Below are 19,096 nucleotides of genomic sequence, written 5' to 3' on the forward strand. Positions count from 1 at the left end.
TGGCATCATGCTGGAGGCTACTCAGACGGAATAAAGAGTGTCGTTCCTCCAACCTGAGTGTGGCTTCATCTTTACAGTAGAGGAGGCCGTGGATGGACATATCAGAATGGGAATGGGACGTGGAATTAAAATGTGTGGCCATTGGGAGTTCCTGCTTTCTCTGGTGGACAGAGCATAGGAGTTTAGCAAAACAATCTCCCAGTCTGCGTCGGGTCTCGCCAATGTATAAAAGGTCACATCGGGAGCACCGGACGCAGTACATCACCCCAGCCGACTCACAGGTGAAGTGTTGCCTCACCTGGAAGGACCGTCTGGGGCCCTGAACGGTGGTAAGGGAGGAAGTGTAAGGGCATGTGTAGCATTTGTTCCACTTACAAGGCTAAGTGCCAGGAGGGAGATCAGTGGGGAGGGACGGGGGGGGGGAAACGAATGGATAAGGGAGTCGTGTAGGGAGCGATCCCTGCAGAAAGCGGGGGGGGGAGGGAAAGATGTGCTGTGGGTGGGATCCCGTTGTAGGTGGCGGAAGTTACGGAGAATTATATGTTGGACCCGGCGGCTGGTGGGGTGGTAGGTGAGGACAAGGGGAACCCTATTCCTAGTGGGGTGGCGGGAGGATGGAGTGAGAGCAGATGTGTGTGAAATGGGGGAGATGTGTTTGAGAGCAGAGTTGATGGCAGAGGAAGAGAAGCCCCTTTCTTTAAAAAAGGAGGACATTGCCCTCGTCCTGGAATGAAAAGCCTCATCCTGAGAGCAGATGCAGTGGAGACAGAGGAATTGTGAGAAGGGGATGGAATTTTTACAAGAGACAGGGTGAGAAGAGGAATAGTCCAGATAGCTGTGAGAGTCAGTAGGCTTATAGTAGACATCAGTAGATAAGCTGTCTCCAGAGATAGAGACAGAAAGATCTAGAAAGGGGAGGGAGGTATCGGAAATGGACCAGGTAAACTTGAGGGCAGGGTGAAAGTTGGAAGCAAAGTTAATGAAGTCAATGAGCTCAGCATGCGTGCAGGAAGCAGCGCCAATGCAGTTGTCGATGTAGCGAAGGAAAAGTGGGGGACAGATGCCAGAATAGGTTTGGAACATAAATTGTTTCACAAAGCCAACAAAAAGGCAGGCATAGCTAGGACCCATACAGGTGCCCATAGCTACACCTTTAGTTTGGAGGAAGTGGGCGGAGCCAAAGGAGAAATTATTAAGAGTAAGGACTAATTCCGCTAGACGGAGCAGAGTGGTGGTAGAGGGGAACTAATTAGGTCTGGAATCCAAAAAGAAGTGGACAGCTTTGAGACCTTCCTGATGGGGGATGGAAGTATATAGGGACTGGACATCCATGGTGAAAATAAAGCGGTGGGGGCCAGGGAACTTAAAATCATCGAAAAATTTCAGAGTGTGAGAAGTGTCATGAACATAGGTAGGAAGGGATTGAACAAGGGGGGATAAAACCGTGTCCACCAGAGGAAGCAGGATCTCCCAGTGGCCACACATTTTAATTCCACGTCCCACTGCCATTCTGATTATGTCTATCCACGGCCTCCTCTACTGTAAAGATGAAGCCACACTCAGGTTGGAGGAACAACACCTTATATTCCATCTGGGTAGTCTCCAACCTGTTGGCATGAATATTGACTTCTCAAACTTCCGCTAATGCCCCACCTCCCCCTTGTACCCCATCTGTTATTTATTTATATACACACATTCTTTCTTTCTCTCTCCTTTTTCTCCCTCTGTCCCTCTCACTATACCCCTTGCCCATCCTCTTGGCTTTCCCCTCCCTCCCCCTTTTCTTTCTCCCTAGGCCTCCTGTCCCATGATCCTATCATACCCCTTTTGCCAATCAACTGTCCAGCTCTTGGCTCCATCCCTCCCCCTCCTGTCTTCTCCTATCATTTCAGATCTCCCCCTCCCCCTTTCAAATCTCTTACTAGCTCTTCTTTCAGTTAGTCCTGACGAAGCCCAAAACGTCAACTGTACCTCTTCCTAGAGATGCTGCCTGGCCTGCTACGTTCACCAGCAACTTTTATGTGTGTTGCTTGAAATTCCAGTATCTGCAGATTTCCTCGTGTTTGCATCGATAATGATACATTATTTTCTCAACCATGAATTTGATGCCACCAAACAATTGAAACTCATCCTTTCATCAACTTGTGTACCTAAAAAAGTAAATTTCAGTGCCAAACAGATTTTATCTGGCACTAATTCTACCGATTCTTCTGGAATCTAAATGAACATTTGGAAATAAACAGTAACAACTGTCTCAGGAGTAATAAGAGATTCTAATAACGAAGCAATGAATGAGTGCTTCACTCTATTTACCACTGTAAATGTTGGCGCGTAGCCAAGTGGTTAAGGCATCAGTCTAGTGATCTGAAGGTCGCTAGTTCGAGCCCCAGCTGAGGCAGTATGTTGCGTTCTTGAGCAAGGCACTTAACCACACATTGCTCTGCGACGACATCAGTGCCAAGCTGTATTGGCCCTAGTACCGTTCCCTTGGACAATATTGGTGGCGTAGAGAGGGAAGACTTGCAGCCTGGGCAACTGCTGGTCTTCGATACAACCTTGCCCAGGCTTGCGCCCTGGAAACCTTCCAAGGCGCAAATCCATGGTCTCATGAGACTAACGGATGCCTATATAAATGATAAAAGTAACTGCAAAGAGACAAAGAAGCAGAATGTGTTTCCAGCATGTTCTGTTCTATTACTCAGATAATATCAGAACTCCACTTCACACAATTTCAAGTCCCAACAACATTAAAGACTAATATCTTGCCCAGAATCACTGGAGTTCTCACAGAAAGCCTCAGGAGAACCTTCAGCCAAATACCCAATGTCAGCAGATCAGTAGCTGGCAGACAATATTCCGAATTGGAGGAGAATTCATCCTGTCGGAGCAGTTCTCTTGTCCACCTCCACACGCAGAACATAAAATAACAATTGACTCAAGGGCCTACATTTATCTACCAGTGGCAGTGACACTTCAAATAAGTATACTTACCTCCTTCACAGCCTTCAAAGCATCCCGACTATGCAAGTTATTTAGATCCACTGACGATCATACATGGAATTGCCATCAACCAGCACTTGATATTCAGGAGCACTGACTTGTCCAGGGATTCAAAGACTACACACAAACTACTGAACCAAATGGTGTAGCCTCAACTCCCAAAATCTAATACGTCCACAGATACAGAGTAAAAGTGTTAACTCTGCTTCTCTCGCCACACATGCTGGTAACTCAAATGTATTCTGAATTTTTTGTTTCAATTCAACTTCCCAGCAGTAGCTGTATTTTGAATTTAGATTAAATGGGACCCAAGTGGTTAATTTAATGAACAACACAGGAAGCTTAACTGATTAGTTTCCATCATTATCATGCTGGTTGGATTTTTGATAACATTATCTAAAAGCCCAACTCCACAAATACATCAACAAAATATCAAAATAAATCAACTATTATCTTCCCAATGACTAATCTCACCAGAGAATGTGTTAACTCACACAGCTTTACCTTCATTATATTGTCCAATGTAGCATTTGTCAAAGCCACTTTTAAAAGCCACATATCATCAAAACTTGCCTACTTATAGCTTAGCATGTCGAGAGAAACCATTTGGGCCAAACTAAATTAAGAATATGACACAACAGGGACAAATAAAGTCCACAATAAATTCATTTAATCCTACAAATTAATAGCTTAGTGACATAGGAAACGAAGAGCAATGTTATGATAAAGAAAACCCCTTAACCAATCTGGCGGTTTTTAACACCTTGATTAAAAAGTAGTGAGATTGTATTCCATTCTACAAGCCTAGTATATTAAAGTTTGTTATTTATGCCCCTTTAACACATGAAAATGACAGGTAACCATTATTTAAATGAAAAAATTATTAAGGCAGATTACAAATGGCGAGTGGAGGATTCATTGGCAAGCTACATTAAAGGCAACAGATCACTTTCAGAACTGAACTGTGATATTTAAATCTTTTTTATTTAGATACCAACTTCTCAAATAACATAGAAAATGAAATTAGACTGTCTTTCTAAATGGCTGTACACCAAGATTTATCTGCTGTTACAGATCTGACATGTGTTTTCCCAAGGGGTTCTGGAAACAGTACAGTGGAAAATGTAAACCTTGTGACTCAGAAAAAAAATGAACTTAGTGTTTGCTGAGCTGCACGTATCAACTTAAGGGCACCTGTGACCTGGCATGCAATGCGTGTGTTAGTAAAAATAAAAATTAGTGTACTTGTTTCATAAAATCAAATCTAAAGCAAACCTCAGCTGTAGCCAACACAAAAATATGTGGAAAGCATATTATGATGCAAAATTTGAAAACAGAAACTGTTGCTCAGAAGAACAAAGGTAAGGACGTATTACCTATAATCATTTATTTCATTTCAACTCATCTGATTTCAGGTCAGCCAAAAAATGAAACATAACCTTTCAATATCAATCTCAATTCAACAGCTATATAATTATTCTTCTCCCCCATTTATTCCTTGTAATCAACTTTATGATAAACAAGTTTTCTGATAGAGAATGCTTCCATAGTTTTGGTTTCTAAGGAATTAATTTGGAAAAGTGATAACTGGAGTCTGCAGCAATTCACATCAGATAATGCTGCTTTTTCTTCCCTCAACAGAATAAACTGCAATACTAACCATTTCTCGGTAGTTTCATCAATCCAGAAATTTAAAGAGGAACAAGTTAATTATACACCCTTAGAAAGGAACTTCTCATCAGGTCTCATGGAATGCCACTGTTCACGATGCAACACTAATTTGGGGTTATTGCAGTGTTGCTCAGATCACAAAATGTCACTATTTTACTCTCTTACAACTTAAATATCTCCAGCACACTGCTACATTAGGACACAAGCCATGCTACTTAATCTTTCAAACTCTTCACCCCAACCCTGTACCAAATCACTTCTATTTTCAATAATCCATTCCCTCTCTAAATCAACATTTGGTATAGCAGTATCAGTATCTCCAACACACATTTTCTGTCAGTGCCAGATCCCAACCCCCAACTATTAATTATGCAGTGTCCAGCTCTGGCACTCCTACCCTTATCAGCCACAGATTTGCAACAGAACTTCATAGCTTGAATAGTCCAGCCATTTAGTAACTCCAAATTGATGGTCTTACTGACTGAACAACTGTTGTTTTCAGTTTTTCATCTCTACCTCTTCTCGGCCTCAAGACACGAAGAAATGTCTATCAGATTGAAGCACTACAAAAGCATGATTTACATTGATAATACTTCCATAGCTAGATCATTCATTTCACAACAATCAGGAAACAGTAAGGAATTAAATATTTTGTCTCTCTTCACAGGAGGTGCGAGCCTCCAGGAAATGGTAGAAAATAACAAATCTAGAATAAATGGGCAGAATAGGAAAAATAGTACTGTATTGGAGAAAGTAAATGGTACTTAAAGTCAAAAAATCACCTGGAGCTGTTTCCTAATTTAGTTGTTGTGCCAGTTGTCAGGTTCATGACTCTCAGTAACTGAAATATGGTAAGATGATCCCAATATTAAATGAGGGAGACCAGTTTAGTCCGCTATCAGATGTGAGAAAATACCAAAATCAATTATTAAGGAGGGAGCAGAACTAGAATCAGATTTGTTATGTCATGAATTCTGTTGTTTTGCAGCAGCAATACAGTGCAATACGTAATAAAAAAAACTATAAATTACTATTAGAAAATAGGACTTGGCAGAAGCAAATGGTTTGCAAAAGGGAAATCATCTTTAATAAATATGTTAAAAGTATTTTGAGATTATTACTAGTACAATAGGCAAGAGGCAGCTGTAGGCATGGTGCATAATACATAATATTTTAGAAGTCCTTTGATAACATGTTATACATCAGATGCTTAAACAATCATAGCAGAGGACTGATTATTGAAAAAAATACTAAGAATCAAATATGTTGAGATTAATGTTGAGAAGCTGGAACCATTGGAGCGAAAAAGGGATTTGGGTTAAGAGGCCGATAGGCAAATTTCTATGTTTACTATTATTGAACTAAATGTCAATACAAGTTGCAATGAGAATTCAGAAATGTTTCAGAAGAATAAATATCAGACTTAGGGCAATGTGCATAGAATACAATTCAGACAAATTATAATCATTCTCTTTGATGGGAAAATTAAAAGGGGAATTTGATTGAAATATTAGAGATGCAAAACTGTTCAAAGAGCCCCAAATATCTGCATTTCCTAAATACATAGGAAATAGCATACTTGCCATAGAGAGGATACAACAAAGGTTCGTCACAATGATTCTTAGTGGGCGAGTGATTAGCATCTTGGATCCATACACTCCAAGAATGAGAGGTGATTTTGAAACATTCAAAGTTCCATTGTGCTTGACAGACAAAAAGACATACCCCCGGTTGACGTGCTTCGAACCAGAGCTCAGATTCTCAAAACCTGGATTTGGCCGTTCAGCATTGAAACAAGAAGATATTTCATGAAAGGAGACTTTGGAATTCCCTACTCAGGAGGACCATAGGGGCTCTGCCTTGGATTTTATTCAAGGCAAATGAATAGATGTTTACAACAAGGAAATCAAAGAATATGGGGTTAGTACAGGTTAAGTAGCACTAACGCTGAGTGATCAGCTATGATCTTAATAAATGGGAAAGCACACGACTGGTTGATCAGATTCCTCCTGTTCGTATTCCTTTCATTACATCCTTATAGTAGCTATAAATATAGCGGCAAACAGACTACTTTCCAAGTTTAAAAGTCTACAACTGAGACAAACTCACAGTTCTATCAACCATTTTTTGAGAAAAATTATTTTGCTGTGATATGCAGGCAAGTAGCTTGAAATCAGTCAAGAACTAAATGGATTTAAATAGGAAGCACAAATCGTTGAAATGAATGATAGCGGTGAAGACTGAAATAACTTTCACAAGCCTTATATCCTATCAATTTAGAGAATTGCATTACCCTCTATCAATCATTCACCTTTTCCTCTGAGGTACAGTTCATCACACAAGATAAACTCATTCAGCATCTGCAACAGAATTCTGTTCAGATGTTCAGTTGACAACAGTGTAATGGAATAGCAGTGTAACAAATGCAATTTTAAAATATAGTTCTAAGGTGCTGTTCAGTGCCTACAATATGGAGGACATACCACTTCACTTCTGGTATTGTCTGCTGAAATAACTGGCATGTTTCATGCAATCACTGGGATAGATGAGAATTGCTCATACATTCTGAGATAAACCAAGGCGTTCTTTTAATTACGTACTCAAATCAACCATTAGCATTCAGTTAAAACATGCCCCTCACACATTATATATAAAATCTCACAACAAAGTTTGCTATCACCAAAATGCAGAGTTTTATATAAAAAGTACATCTGAAATATCTACTGTAAACAGTAAGCATCACAATTATTTGCTACTTCAACAATGCTTCCAAAAAATTCAAATTTCTACCACTGAGAACCATACGGGTAATGTCTGCATATACTCCTTCCAAGGTGTGCATCTTAACTTGGAAAATATAATAATTTCTTCATAGTTGGTAGGTTTAATACCAGAGGTTCCCTGTGCAAGATTGTGGTAAAAGTCTTGATGAGAAAGAGTGCCATGGTTCATGGGTGGCTATCACTGTCACCTTAAGGCAGTTAGGGATGACTATTAAATGCGGTAAGTAACTGTAAAAAGTACCATGTGGCGTGTGGCATTTATCAGCTAATTCTGGCCCACTTTAATGGCCATCACAAAATAATTTACTTTGGCCGCCAAAAGACATTAGTTAAAGAATGATTAGCCAACAATCTTCATGTCTCAGCTGACTCCTCCATGCTCAGTTCTATCTATACTAAATTGTGAGGCTGGCATTTACCATAAATCTTCTATCTCAATTTTTTTTTAATTAGCAGAAACACAGGTTGACAACAGGGACAATCTTTTCTTTAAAACTTTCTCATGTGGATCTGATGTTCAGAAAACTCAGTTATGTTAATATTTTGATTTACACTACTTGAAAAGCTTAGCTATCACAAACCAGTTTCCTTGGTGCTAAACAGATGCCACTTATCTTGTGAGGCAGATTGATTAACAACAAAGCAACAGCTCACCTTTAAATTTTGTGCATCTATTCGCTGACATGATAACTTTGTAAGCAAAATTTCTAGCTGTGTGCCTCACTGATGTGAGGGGACACACAACACTCTTCAAAAATATATTTTTAAGAAAGCTTTTACAAGAAATAGGGTTCATTGGAAATTACTTGACTATTTTCCCCCCAGGCTTTTATCCGTATCACTTCTGCTCTTCCTGTATGGACCTCAGGAAGAAATATATCAATTTTGATACCTAAATTGACTTGCAGGGCAAATAAAAAAAATGCGCAATTGTCTGGACCATCCCCGTTTAAGAGCCAGTAGACTTGAGGCCTCCCACGCATGCAGGTGTGAAGAGTAAAGCCCCAAATTTCCTGACAGCTGATTGGTGATTTCACTAATTTGCTACACTGGACTGACAGGGGACCACATTCCAAAGCTACCGAGTTCACTTACATGGAGAGAAACAGTTGCAAGAGTCTGGTGATTTTAATGGAAATTGACTTGCCCAAAATGGTTCCTATTTTAAGTGCTTGAATGATACATTATTTAAATTTAACACTGATGTCTAAAACCTTTGAAAGTTATGTGCAGGGCTTCATCAGATATTGACACAAGATTGGATTTATAACCAGTAGGCCTTGCACTACAGACACCACCCCTTAGAGGATAATGTTAATTTTAGCAAGGAAGTTGCTACATGAAAATTCAGAAATGACAAGTATGAGATCATTGGGCAACTAAACAGTTTAACACAGCCAGAAACTTCTGGGCCACTATTTCCACAAACTCTCCTCCATCACAGACATACCCAACCATTGCTTTAAATTTCCAATACAGAATTAAGCAGAAATAAACATTAAATGGGCAAATGCTTAAGAAAATAAGACATTTGGAGGCATTCAAAATGAATTACTAATTTCAACTCTCCAGTACAAGGATTTGAAACATGTTTAGCAGGGTGTCAGGCTTGCCTGATGCAAAGATGAAATATGCCTTTTGTTAATCATTAAAATACAAAACAAAAAAAATACTGATCATACCTAACTTTTCATTTCTTTGAAAGTTAAAATTTAACAAGACGGGGGAAGGAAACCAAAGATATCATACATAAAACTTACCATTTTTCATCAATTCATTATATATTTGTAATTTCAATACAGATTAAAATACAATACATTTTGCTGTGGAATGTATCTGTGAGCCTGCACATAGATAGCAACTTTATTAAATTCTACCAAAGCAACTCAGATCTTCCAGATAAATCTGCAATAAAATTCTTTCTGATTTTCAATGGCACTGAAAAGAACAGGAATAAACAGTACTGACAATAGCTCAGTGAGAGAATTGATGATGTTTTGTAATAACTCCATTTACACAGTCAACTGTGTAAATTATGATGCCATTTTACATTACAAAGAGGACACTGCACTTAGTTTTTAATATCTTGAAAAATAACAGCTCTGTTGAAAAAGCCCAAGAGAATTGTCCCCAATGAACAAAATATAATGTCAGCTTCTTTCTCCCACCTATCCCCACCCCCAAATTTCAGTATGTGCAAAACACAACAGTAACTGATAGATATTTCAAACTCAAGCTTCTGAAAATATCTGAACTTTTAATGCATTCCAACACAGTAAACTGAGTGGCAAGATAAATAAAAGACACTTGGATTTTCTTTTAGCTTATACTCCAGGGATTTAGCCAGTGATATTTTGCATGATAACACTATCAACCATGATAAATTACTAAAGGAATAGTGTCCCTCCCCCCTGCCCTCCCCCCCCCCACACACAGTTTAAACTGGACATGTCTTTAGGATGTTGATCTGTTCACTACCCTTTCATATTCCAAGTACATTTTAATTACTCTTGAAGAGATCATTTCTTTTCAATTCGAAAATGATTAGCTGCTAAAATAGGTTAAGTCCTTAGCCAGCGGCACAATCATATTACATTTATAAACATTGAGATTCACAGATTTATATCTTTATTTACCGTACACCCAAATTCATTTTCTGAATTGTCAAATATGCATAAAGTTCAAATGTTGTTTATTTTTATCAGTCCCAGTTCTCTAAATTTTCCTTTTGATATTTAATCTTTCCAGATAAAGAATACAAGATTTTTGAAGTCACTTGTACTGACTCTATAGCTTGAATATTGAAAGGGTCATGAAAGCAGATTCAATAGTTATTTCAAGGGAGAATTGAGATGAATTGAAACCTCTGTCACAAGCAAACAAAACTACAAAAAAATTCACATGAACCCAATCTGAACTACAAGATCAAAGTTGCTGGTGAACACAGCAGGCCAGGCAGCATCTCTAGGAAGAGGTACAGTCGACATTTCAGGCCGAGACCCTTCGTCAGGACTAACTGAAGGAAGAGTTAGTAAGCCTCTTACCAACTCTTCTTTCAGTTAGTCCTGACGAAGGGTCTCGGTCTGAAACGTCGACTGTACCTCTTCCTAGAGATGCTGCCTGGCCTGCTGCGTTCACCAGCAACTTTGATGTGTGTTGCTTGAATTTCCAGCATCTGCAGAATTCCTGTTGTCTGAACTACAAGAGACCATTTCTTTATCCAGATAAATGACAGAAAATACAAAATATAAAGGAAGGGAAAGTAACCCATCAGTTCCACGCTTCGACATATTACATGCTATTGGAATGAACTTCAATCTTTAATTGAGAAAGCTGATCTCAGTTGATGAGGTGGAAACCAAAATCAATTAAAGTAACTAAGAGTAAAATTTTAAAACATGCAGAACTTCCACTGAAATGTGGTCTACGTCCCTGCCTCTGGATGTACATTTAATGGTCACTTTATTTGATGCACATGCTCATTAAAAGCATGCAGACATGGTCAAGAAGTTCAGTTGTTGTCAGACCAAACATCAAAATGGGGAAGAAATGTCATCTAAGTGACATTGACTATGGAGTAATTGTTGGTGCCAGACAGGGTGGGTTGAGTATCTTAGAAACTAATTTCTTGGGATCTTCTGTGATCAGTGAGCGGCAGTTCTGTGGATATAAGCACCTTGTTAATATGAGAGGTTGGGGAGAATGACCAGACTAATTCAAGCTGACAAAAATATGTCAGTATCTCAAATAACCATGCATTCCAACAGTGCTGTGCAGAAGGGCATCAATGGATGCCCCACGCATCAAACCTTGAAGTGGATAGGCTGCACCAGCAGATCAACTCAGCGGCCACTTTATTAAGTACAGGAGGTACATAATAAAGTGACCTGAGTGCAGGTAGGTTGACTACCAAGTGAAGATATAATTACCTAGTTTCTTTGTACTCAACGTGCAACTTCTAACATTTCTTATTGTCACAGAGAAAACTCACCCACTAATGACTGCTTGAGAAAATTAGCAGAGAGCTGCACAATCATATCCTGACTTAAAACACTACCTTGAGCAATGGATATAAAGAATCAAATTCAGATGTGGATAACATGCTTCTAATTTAAAAGAAATGTTTCAAAATATTTTTCAAATGAGACTAGTTGGCATTATGGAGATTGAGAGATTAAGATCATTTGATTTAATACGTACTGTAATTCTCTTTTTTTTCTCTATTATGTATTGCATTATACTGCTGCTGCAAAGACAACAAATTTCATGACAAACTGTATGCTGATTTAAGCAAAATTCTGACTGTCTATCCATTAGATTCCGGACATACAGTAATTGTGTTGCTCATCTTGGTGACCATGGAACTAGAAATGTACGTAATAAATAACAGCTCCATGTGACCACTAAGAAAAATCATACCTTTTGACACAGCTTTTGTTTTTTTCTCTCTCCCCTCCTCCCATTTTCCTTAATAAAGGAAATCTGGTTTTGTTCTTGGCACATCAACCAGATAAACAACTACATTTTAACCTAACAGCCTCAGGAGTTCATAATGCAATTCGTACAATAGTTTGAGTGCTCCGGTTTCTTCCCAAAGTCCAAAGATGTACCCGTTGGTAGGTTAATTGGTCATTGTAAATTGTCCCATGATTAGGCTAGGATTAAATTGGGGAAATGCTGGGCAGCACAACTCGAAGAGCCAGAAGTGCTTACTCTGTGTTGTATCACAATAAATAAATAAATATATATATACATACATACATAAATAATTTCACATAAGGAGCAGAAAGACTATTTAGGCCATTGAGCCTGCTCTACCATTCGTGGTCTATGACTTAACATAACACACTCTCCTCTAATTGATAACCCTTAATGATTTTCAATTCGCAATTTAAAATTAAAACTGCTTCAAAAAGTTCTGAACTTCCCATGAAGGGTGTTTTGTAAATTCATACCTGAAGTGGCTACTCCCAAATTTCCCAGAGGAAATAGTTTCTATCTTCCTTATTTCCCTTAATATATTCAAAAAGCCTTGGCCAAATTCATGAATTGGAAGTCTCATTTTGGTAATTACCTTTACCAACTTTTAGAAAGTCACAGCAAGAACATGTCTGCAACCAACGATGGGCTTGATTTACATTGTAAAAAGCTGCCCCAAGCACATCGGAACACACTGCTTTTTCTAACATGTGGTAGTATATTTATAATTAAGTATTTTAAAAAATCAACAAGTTTATTTAGCTTTTGTTACATCTCATCTAATTTCAGCATTTACGCAATTCAACACTCTACTGGAGCTATGAGGACTTTGGTATAACTCCCACAGAAGTCTCAACTCCTCTTAGCATTTGCTAATCACACCCTCAAGCCCCTGCTGTCTTCTTACTTTGGATACATCATGTCTCTTTACTGAATTGATTACATCCTTAATCACCAAGGCAACACCTCCCACATGTTCTCAATTTCCTTGCTAAATCCTTAACATCCGAGCTACAAATGGAACCAGTTTTCTGCAGTTCACTGCACCTGTTAACCAACTTCTATTTCAAACATTGAAAAAGTTCATTTTAAACATTGTTACATTCTCTGTCTGTTAGGCAAAGCAGTCTAAATAGCTATAATTGATCACAGAATATTGATTTTCATGTGATGATTGTTTGGAAGAAATTCTGGGTAGAACTTATGTTCTCTAATTCCATTACTATTTGAGTGAAGGTTTAAGACAAATGAGATTTAAATAATCAATTTCATAACTACATCTAGTAATCAATATTAAATAAGAATGCTTAAAGTGATTCTTATACAAATTAAAATAGTTCAAAGTATTAAAACTCACCTCTGTAATGTCAGGATTCGGGTTAAATCCACACTGTTTGCATACTACTGATCGACACTGAGTACAAGTATTGAAGTTTGGCTGATTTGGAGAAGAGTTCAGCTCTGTAGTTGCACATACTGGACACAGAGTACTGCTAGGCAGTGGAGCTATCTGTGGTACTGAATAAGGGGAGGTTGGAGCACTTCCTCTATCTGGGGATGCAGAATGGGATCTTTCTGTTCTTTTCATATTTGGGTCAACCTGAAGAGTCCTTATCTGTTCTTGTTGTAGTAGAGATTGTGTAGAAAGACCTTGATTTTGCATTCTTCGAGCACTTTCATTGTTGGGAATACTCTGCTGGAGGGTTTCAATTTTCCCATCAAGCTGACCAAGCTGACGTGGTCTTGCACTATAAAAAATGTAAGTCAAGTTTCAATCCAGTTATCATAATTGGTGAAGCCATAAGCAATTCAACAATAAAAAAAAATCTCCAACTTTGAGTGCCTGCCACCAGTGCCGGTATGCAGGTACAGCACAGATAATACCTGAAAACTGATTCAATGTATTTACGCCAATTGATCCAATTTTACTGCCTGCTTTGTGGTGGTTCATTTGAACTGAATAAAAATATCAACCTTAACTACTGATACTTCAGAGTCAAAAATAATTCAAGATCAAAAGTAAATTGATTACCTAGATGTTTTACAAACACTTGCATTATTGTGATATTGGCCTGGATATGCAGTTGTAATAGGACAGGTTAGTCATCACCATAAAGAAACTTTGTATGTAAAATAAGATGTGCAGTTAAATGGAAAAATTATGACAGTTATTAATAGAATTTTTTGCTTCTACGCAGAAAGTAGTATTGTATCTTTCTGCAGTATAATTTTCAGAAATCAATTTTCTGACAAAAAATTCAGAAAGTTACAAATTAATCTTAAAAATTATAAATACTTTCTAAATGGCACACTAAACCTTAAAAACCATTTAGCAACTCCTTTAACTCTAAAAAAGTCAATTCACACCAATTCCAAAATATAAATTAAAATAATTTGGATTTTGCATTCAACTGGGTATTTATATCAATTTTTCCCATTTTGCACACTAAAATGTTTGAAGTGTTTGGGACCTCCTTTACATTGGTGGGACACAATATAGATTGGGGGACTGTTTTGTCAAGCACCTTTTCTCCATTCAAAACAAGTAGGATTTCCTAGTGGCCAACCTTTTAAATTTCTATCCCCATTCCTGTTTTGACATGTCAGTCCTTTTCTGCCATGATGAGGCCTCTCGCAGGTTGGAGGTGCAACACCTCATATTCTGTCTAGGTAGCCTCCAACCTGATGGCATGAACACCGATTTCCCCAACTTCTGGTAATTTTTCTCTTCCTCTTTCCTCTCCATTTTCCCCACTATGGCTTCTCAACTCTTCTCCTTGCTGACCTATCACCTCTCTCTGGTGACCCCCCCCCTTCCCTTTCTCCAACGACCCACTCTCCTCTCCTATCAGATTCCTTCTTCTCCAGCTCTTTGCTTTTTCCACTTAACACCTCCCAGCATCTTACTTTATCCCCCTCCCCCACGCACCTGGCTTCACCTATCACTACTAACTTGTCCTCCTCCCCCTCACTTTCCTATTCTGGCAACTTCCCCTTCCTTTCCAGTCCTGATGAAGGGTCTTGGCGGAAAACATCGACTATTTCCATAGATGTTGCCTGACCTATTGAGTTCCTCCAGCAATTTGAGAGAGTTGCTCTGGATTTCCAGCATCTGCATGATCTCTTGTTTATTACCTACAAAGGAGTGACTTTGCTTTAAAGAGATGATTAAAGTCTATCTCCTCAAGCTAGAGAATGTAGAACATGGGTCATTGGCAGAAATCCATACATTTTGTGATACTCCATAATAGAAAATATTTCTTGCATTCAACCTCATAATACAAGAGGAAATGCACTCTCACAGGAAGCTTTCCTCTCAACAGCATTGTCCCTGCACATGCACAGTCTGTAGACAAGGGAATTCTAATTGTTCCATTGGCAGAAGAGAAAGGGTTGTAGTCTTAATTACCTAGAAATGAATGTTGCATCATTATGCAAGTATCAATAGAAGAGATCGCCATGTTCATTTCCAAAGCAAATAAAGTGGCCTTACCCATTCAAAACCTGGCTGGAAATGCAGACATGTTTGTGCTTTTGTGTTGTAGTTCAGTTCTCTGCATCAAGGAGCACTTAAAGTAATTTCTGTCAGAGTAACTTTTTATTGTGTCTCATATTTCAATATTGATTTGTGAATTCCAAAGAGGCAAATTTCCAATGCTCTATCTGCCATAACAGGGGGTAAATTCTGCAGCTGCATTTTCAACTATATTTTTCTTTTATATTTCCAGTAAGTCCTTTACTCTTTGACTGCTCTGCTACAGTCAGAGGTTTCCACCTGCTTCAAAAGGGCAACAATCATACCAGTGCCCAAAAGAGCAGGGTGAACAGCCTCAATGAGTATCACAGAGTGGCATTCACATCTGCTGAGAGGTTGGTCAGTGCTAGAATCAACTCCTGCCCAAGCAAGGATCTGCATCTGCTGCAATTTGCCCGTCACCACAATAGGTCTACAGTGGATGCAATCTCACTGGCTCTCCTCTCAGCCTTGGATTACTTGGACAATAGCAATACATATGCAAGGTTGTTGTTCATTGACTACAACTCAGCGATCAACACAATAATATCCTCAGTTCAAATCAACAAGCCCCAACCTGAGCCTCAGTATCTTTCTCTGCAACTTGATCTTTGACTTCCTCACCAGGAGACCACAGTTTGTGCAGATTGGAACCAACATCTCCTCGCTGACAATCAACAATGTCGCACCTCAAGGATGCATGCTTAGCCCACTGCTCTACACCCATGATTGTGTAGCTAGGCACAGCTCAAATTCCATCTATAAATTTGCGAATGATATAACTATTGCTGGCAGAATTTCAGATGGGGATGAGGAGTACAGGAGTGAGATAAATCAGCTAGTTGCAACAGCCTTGCATTCAACGTCAGCAAGACCAAGTAACTGAAGTAGACTTCAAGAAGGAGAAGTTGAGAGAACACACACCAGTCCTCATCGAGGAATCAGAAGTGGAAAGGGTGAGCAGTTTCAATTTCCTGGGTGTCAACATCTTTGAGGATCTATCCTGGGCCCAACATATTGATGGAATTATAAAAAAGGCATGATAGCGGCAGTACATCATTAGCAGTTTGAGGAGAATTGGTATGTCACCAAAGACACTCACAAATTTCTACAGTTGTACCTCGGAGAGAACTCTAACTAGTTCCATCACCATCTAATATAGAGGGGTCACTGAACAAGATTGGGAAAAGCTGCATAAAATTGTAAACTATGCCAGCTCCATCATGAGCACTAGCATCCCATGCATCCAGGGGACCTTCCAAAGGCTGTGCCTCCTAAAGGCTATCCATCATTAAGGACCCCCAACACGCAGGACATTTCTTCTTCTCATTGCTACCATCAAGGAGGTACAGGAGCCTGAAGACACACACCCAACTTTTCAGAAACAGCTTTTTCCTGTCTGCCATCAGATTTCTGAATGGACAATGAACCCATGAAATATCTTTTGCCTCATTTCCTCTCTTTTTGCACTAGTTAATTTTCTTTTTATATTCTTGTTATAATTCATAGATTTCATTGCTATGTATTGCTGCTGCAAAACAAATTTCATGACAGATGCCAGTGATATTAAACCCCATTCTGAATTTTGCTCTTTCATTTACATTTATGTTATTAATGCTTTAAAAGACCTGGAAGACCTTGACATTGATTGCACAAGTACTTGGCAGCTGTAGTCCAAGAGAATAATATCTATTTTCTTACACAGGAAAACCCAATGGTGTAAAAATAAGACTCACATACACACATTTCTGTGTAGAACTCTGCATGTCATCAATCTGATTGTTTTCCTGAGCTACAGCTTAACCAGATCTCTACAATGATGTCTATTTTCTCATGGAATTGGTATGGTCTTTCATTGATTCTATTATGGTTATTATTCTACTGTGGATTTATTGAGTATGCATGCAATAAAATGAATCTCAGGGTTATACATAGCGACATATGTACTTTGATAATAAATTCACTTTCAACTTTGAAATGTACTGAATTGCATTCTTATATCAGAATCTGATCATTCTATTTTGTTTTTAATACTGTTGTAAATAACTGCATCACAAAAGCACAACCACGTCTGCATTTCCAAACAGATTTCAAACAAGGATAATGCTCTTACACAAACTAGAGAAAATCTGCAGATGCTAGGAATCCTAGCAACACATAAAATGCTGGTGGAACTCAGCAGACCAGGCAGCATCTATGGAAAAGAATCCAGCTGATGTTTCGCGCTGAGACCCTTCATCATGATCTGCAGATTATAAAAACTAATAGCACTTTCTTGCAGTTCTTCAATACTCTGAATTTATCTCTTATCCTTACCTCCATACTTAAGCTATTATATTCATCCTCTTCAAAAACTCACACAATCCATTTCCCTGCTTGCTCTTAAGCATCCCCTTGCATAATTCTGATCATTCTCATTCTGTGATTCCCAGATTGCAAAAGAATTGGAATTTTTCTCCCCACAAAGCTATTCAGAAGTTGAAAATAATGCTCAAATTGTCCTCACACCATTCACTGTTTGTTCAAGAAAAGCCTTGATTGTCAAGCCTTTCTCAATTATATAATCCATATCAGTATAATTTCTTTATTGATTTATCACAAAATATTCCTTAGTATTGGTGATGAACCAATTTTTACCTTCTGTCTGGATGACCAATATGTACTAGAACTTCCCATATACACCTGCTTTCTTTGCTAGTTTGCCATGAACCTTTCTGTGAAATTAAAGAAGTTTTTGTCCAAATTATGAACAGAAATCAAATCACAATGGAGAGCATTAACAATGCTAGCAATACAGAGAAAAAAAAATCACCATTTACTTTAAGTATAAGCCAATCTATTGCTTTCAAATCCCTGTATCTTAGCTCCCTGCTTTGGTACGTAACATCTACTAAAGCAAAAAATTAACTAGTTCTCTTCACCCTTTTCATGAGAAAATCCTAAAAAAAAATAGAATAATTTAAGCATTGCTGCTGTGTTGAGGGAGCTCAATTTCTGTGTAGGAATAACAAGGTTAAAACAGTAAGTGATTTTAAAATCCCTATTATGACTAGGACTACCAAATTACTGTAGATGGAACATAAGATAAGTATATCCAGGAAAGTTTTCTGAAATAGTATTGTAAAGACCCTACTATTCAATCTCCTTTTAGGACATGAGGTTGGACAACTGGTTGCTGCATCAGTGGGAGAATACTTTGGAACCAGTTACCAGAATGTTGTTAGTTTCAAGATACAATATTCAGCCACCTACCTTTGTTCACATAAATAAGTATTACAACCAGGGATTTTGATCAATTTAACAGAGTATTTTGATTTGTGAATCACCTGCTGATGTTTTCACAGTAGAGCCCCCCAAAAAGGGAAAATTGTTAAGCAAGAGAGACTAAAAATTCAAAAACTGAAATGTCAACAGTTCAAAAGTATTCATCCCCCTTTGTTCAGTACTTAGTTGAACCACCTCTCACTGCTATTACAGTATTACAGCCAGTAATCTTTTTGCACAAGTCTCTATTAGCTTTGCACAATATGATGGAGTGAGATTTGTTAGGACTGCAACTGGAGATGAAGTTCATGACTCTACAATCTCTAAGGCCTTGCATAAAAGGGGTATTTATGGAAGAGTGGCAAGGAAGAAGCTGTAAAGATAA

At 38.4% G+C, this 19,096-nt stretch overlaps 1 protein-coding gene across 11 annotated transcripts in view; it reads right to left on the reverse strand.

The window, feature by feature from the left end:
* LOC134356771 (protein bassoon-like) overlaps positions 1-19,096 on the reverse strand; it is a 517,214-nt gene that overhangs the window by 484,687 nt on the left and 13,431 nt on the right. For 10 of the 11 annotated variants that reach the window (XM_063067881.1, XM_063067877.1, XM_063067876.1 and 7 more), the window contains exon 2: positions 13,291-13,681. The exons of the other annotated variant lie outside the window; for it this stretch is intronic. In XM_063067881.1, the coding sequence (XP_062923951.1) occupies positions 13,291-13,681 (391 nt within the window). The remainder of the gene's footprint in view (positions 1-13,290; positions 13,682-19,096) is intronic. 11 annotated transcript variants of the gene reach the window in all.

This window comes from Mobula hypostoma, chromosome 15, assembly GCF_963921235.1.
Source record: "Mobula hypostoma chromosome 15, sMobHyp1.1, whole genome shotgun sequence".
NCBI lineage: Eukaryota > Metazoa > Chordata > Chondrichthyes > Myliobatiformes > Myliobatidae > Mobula > Mobula hypostoma.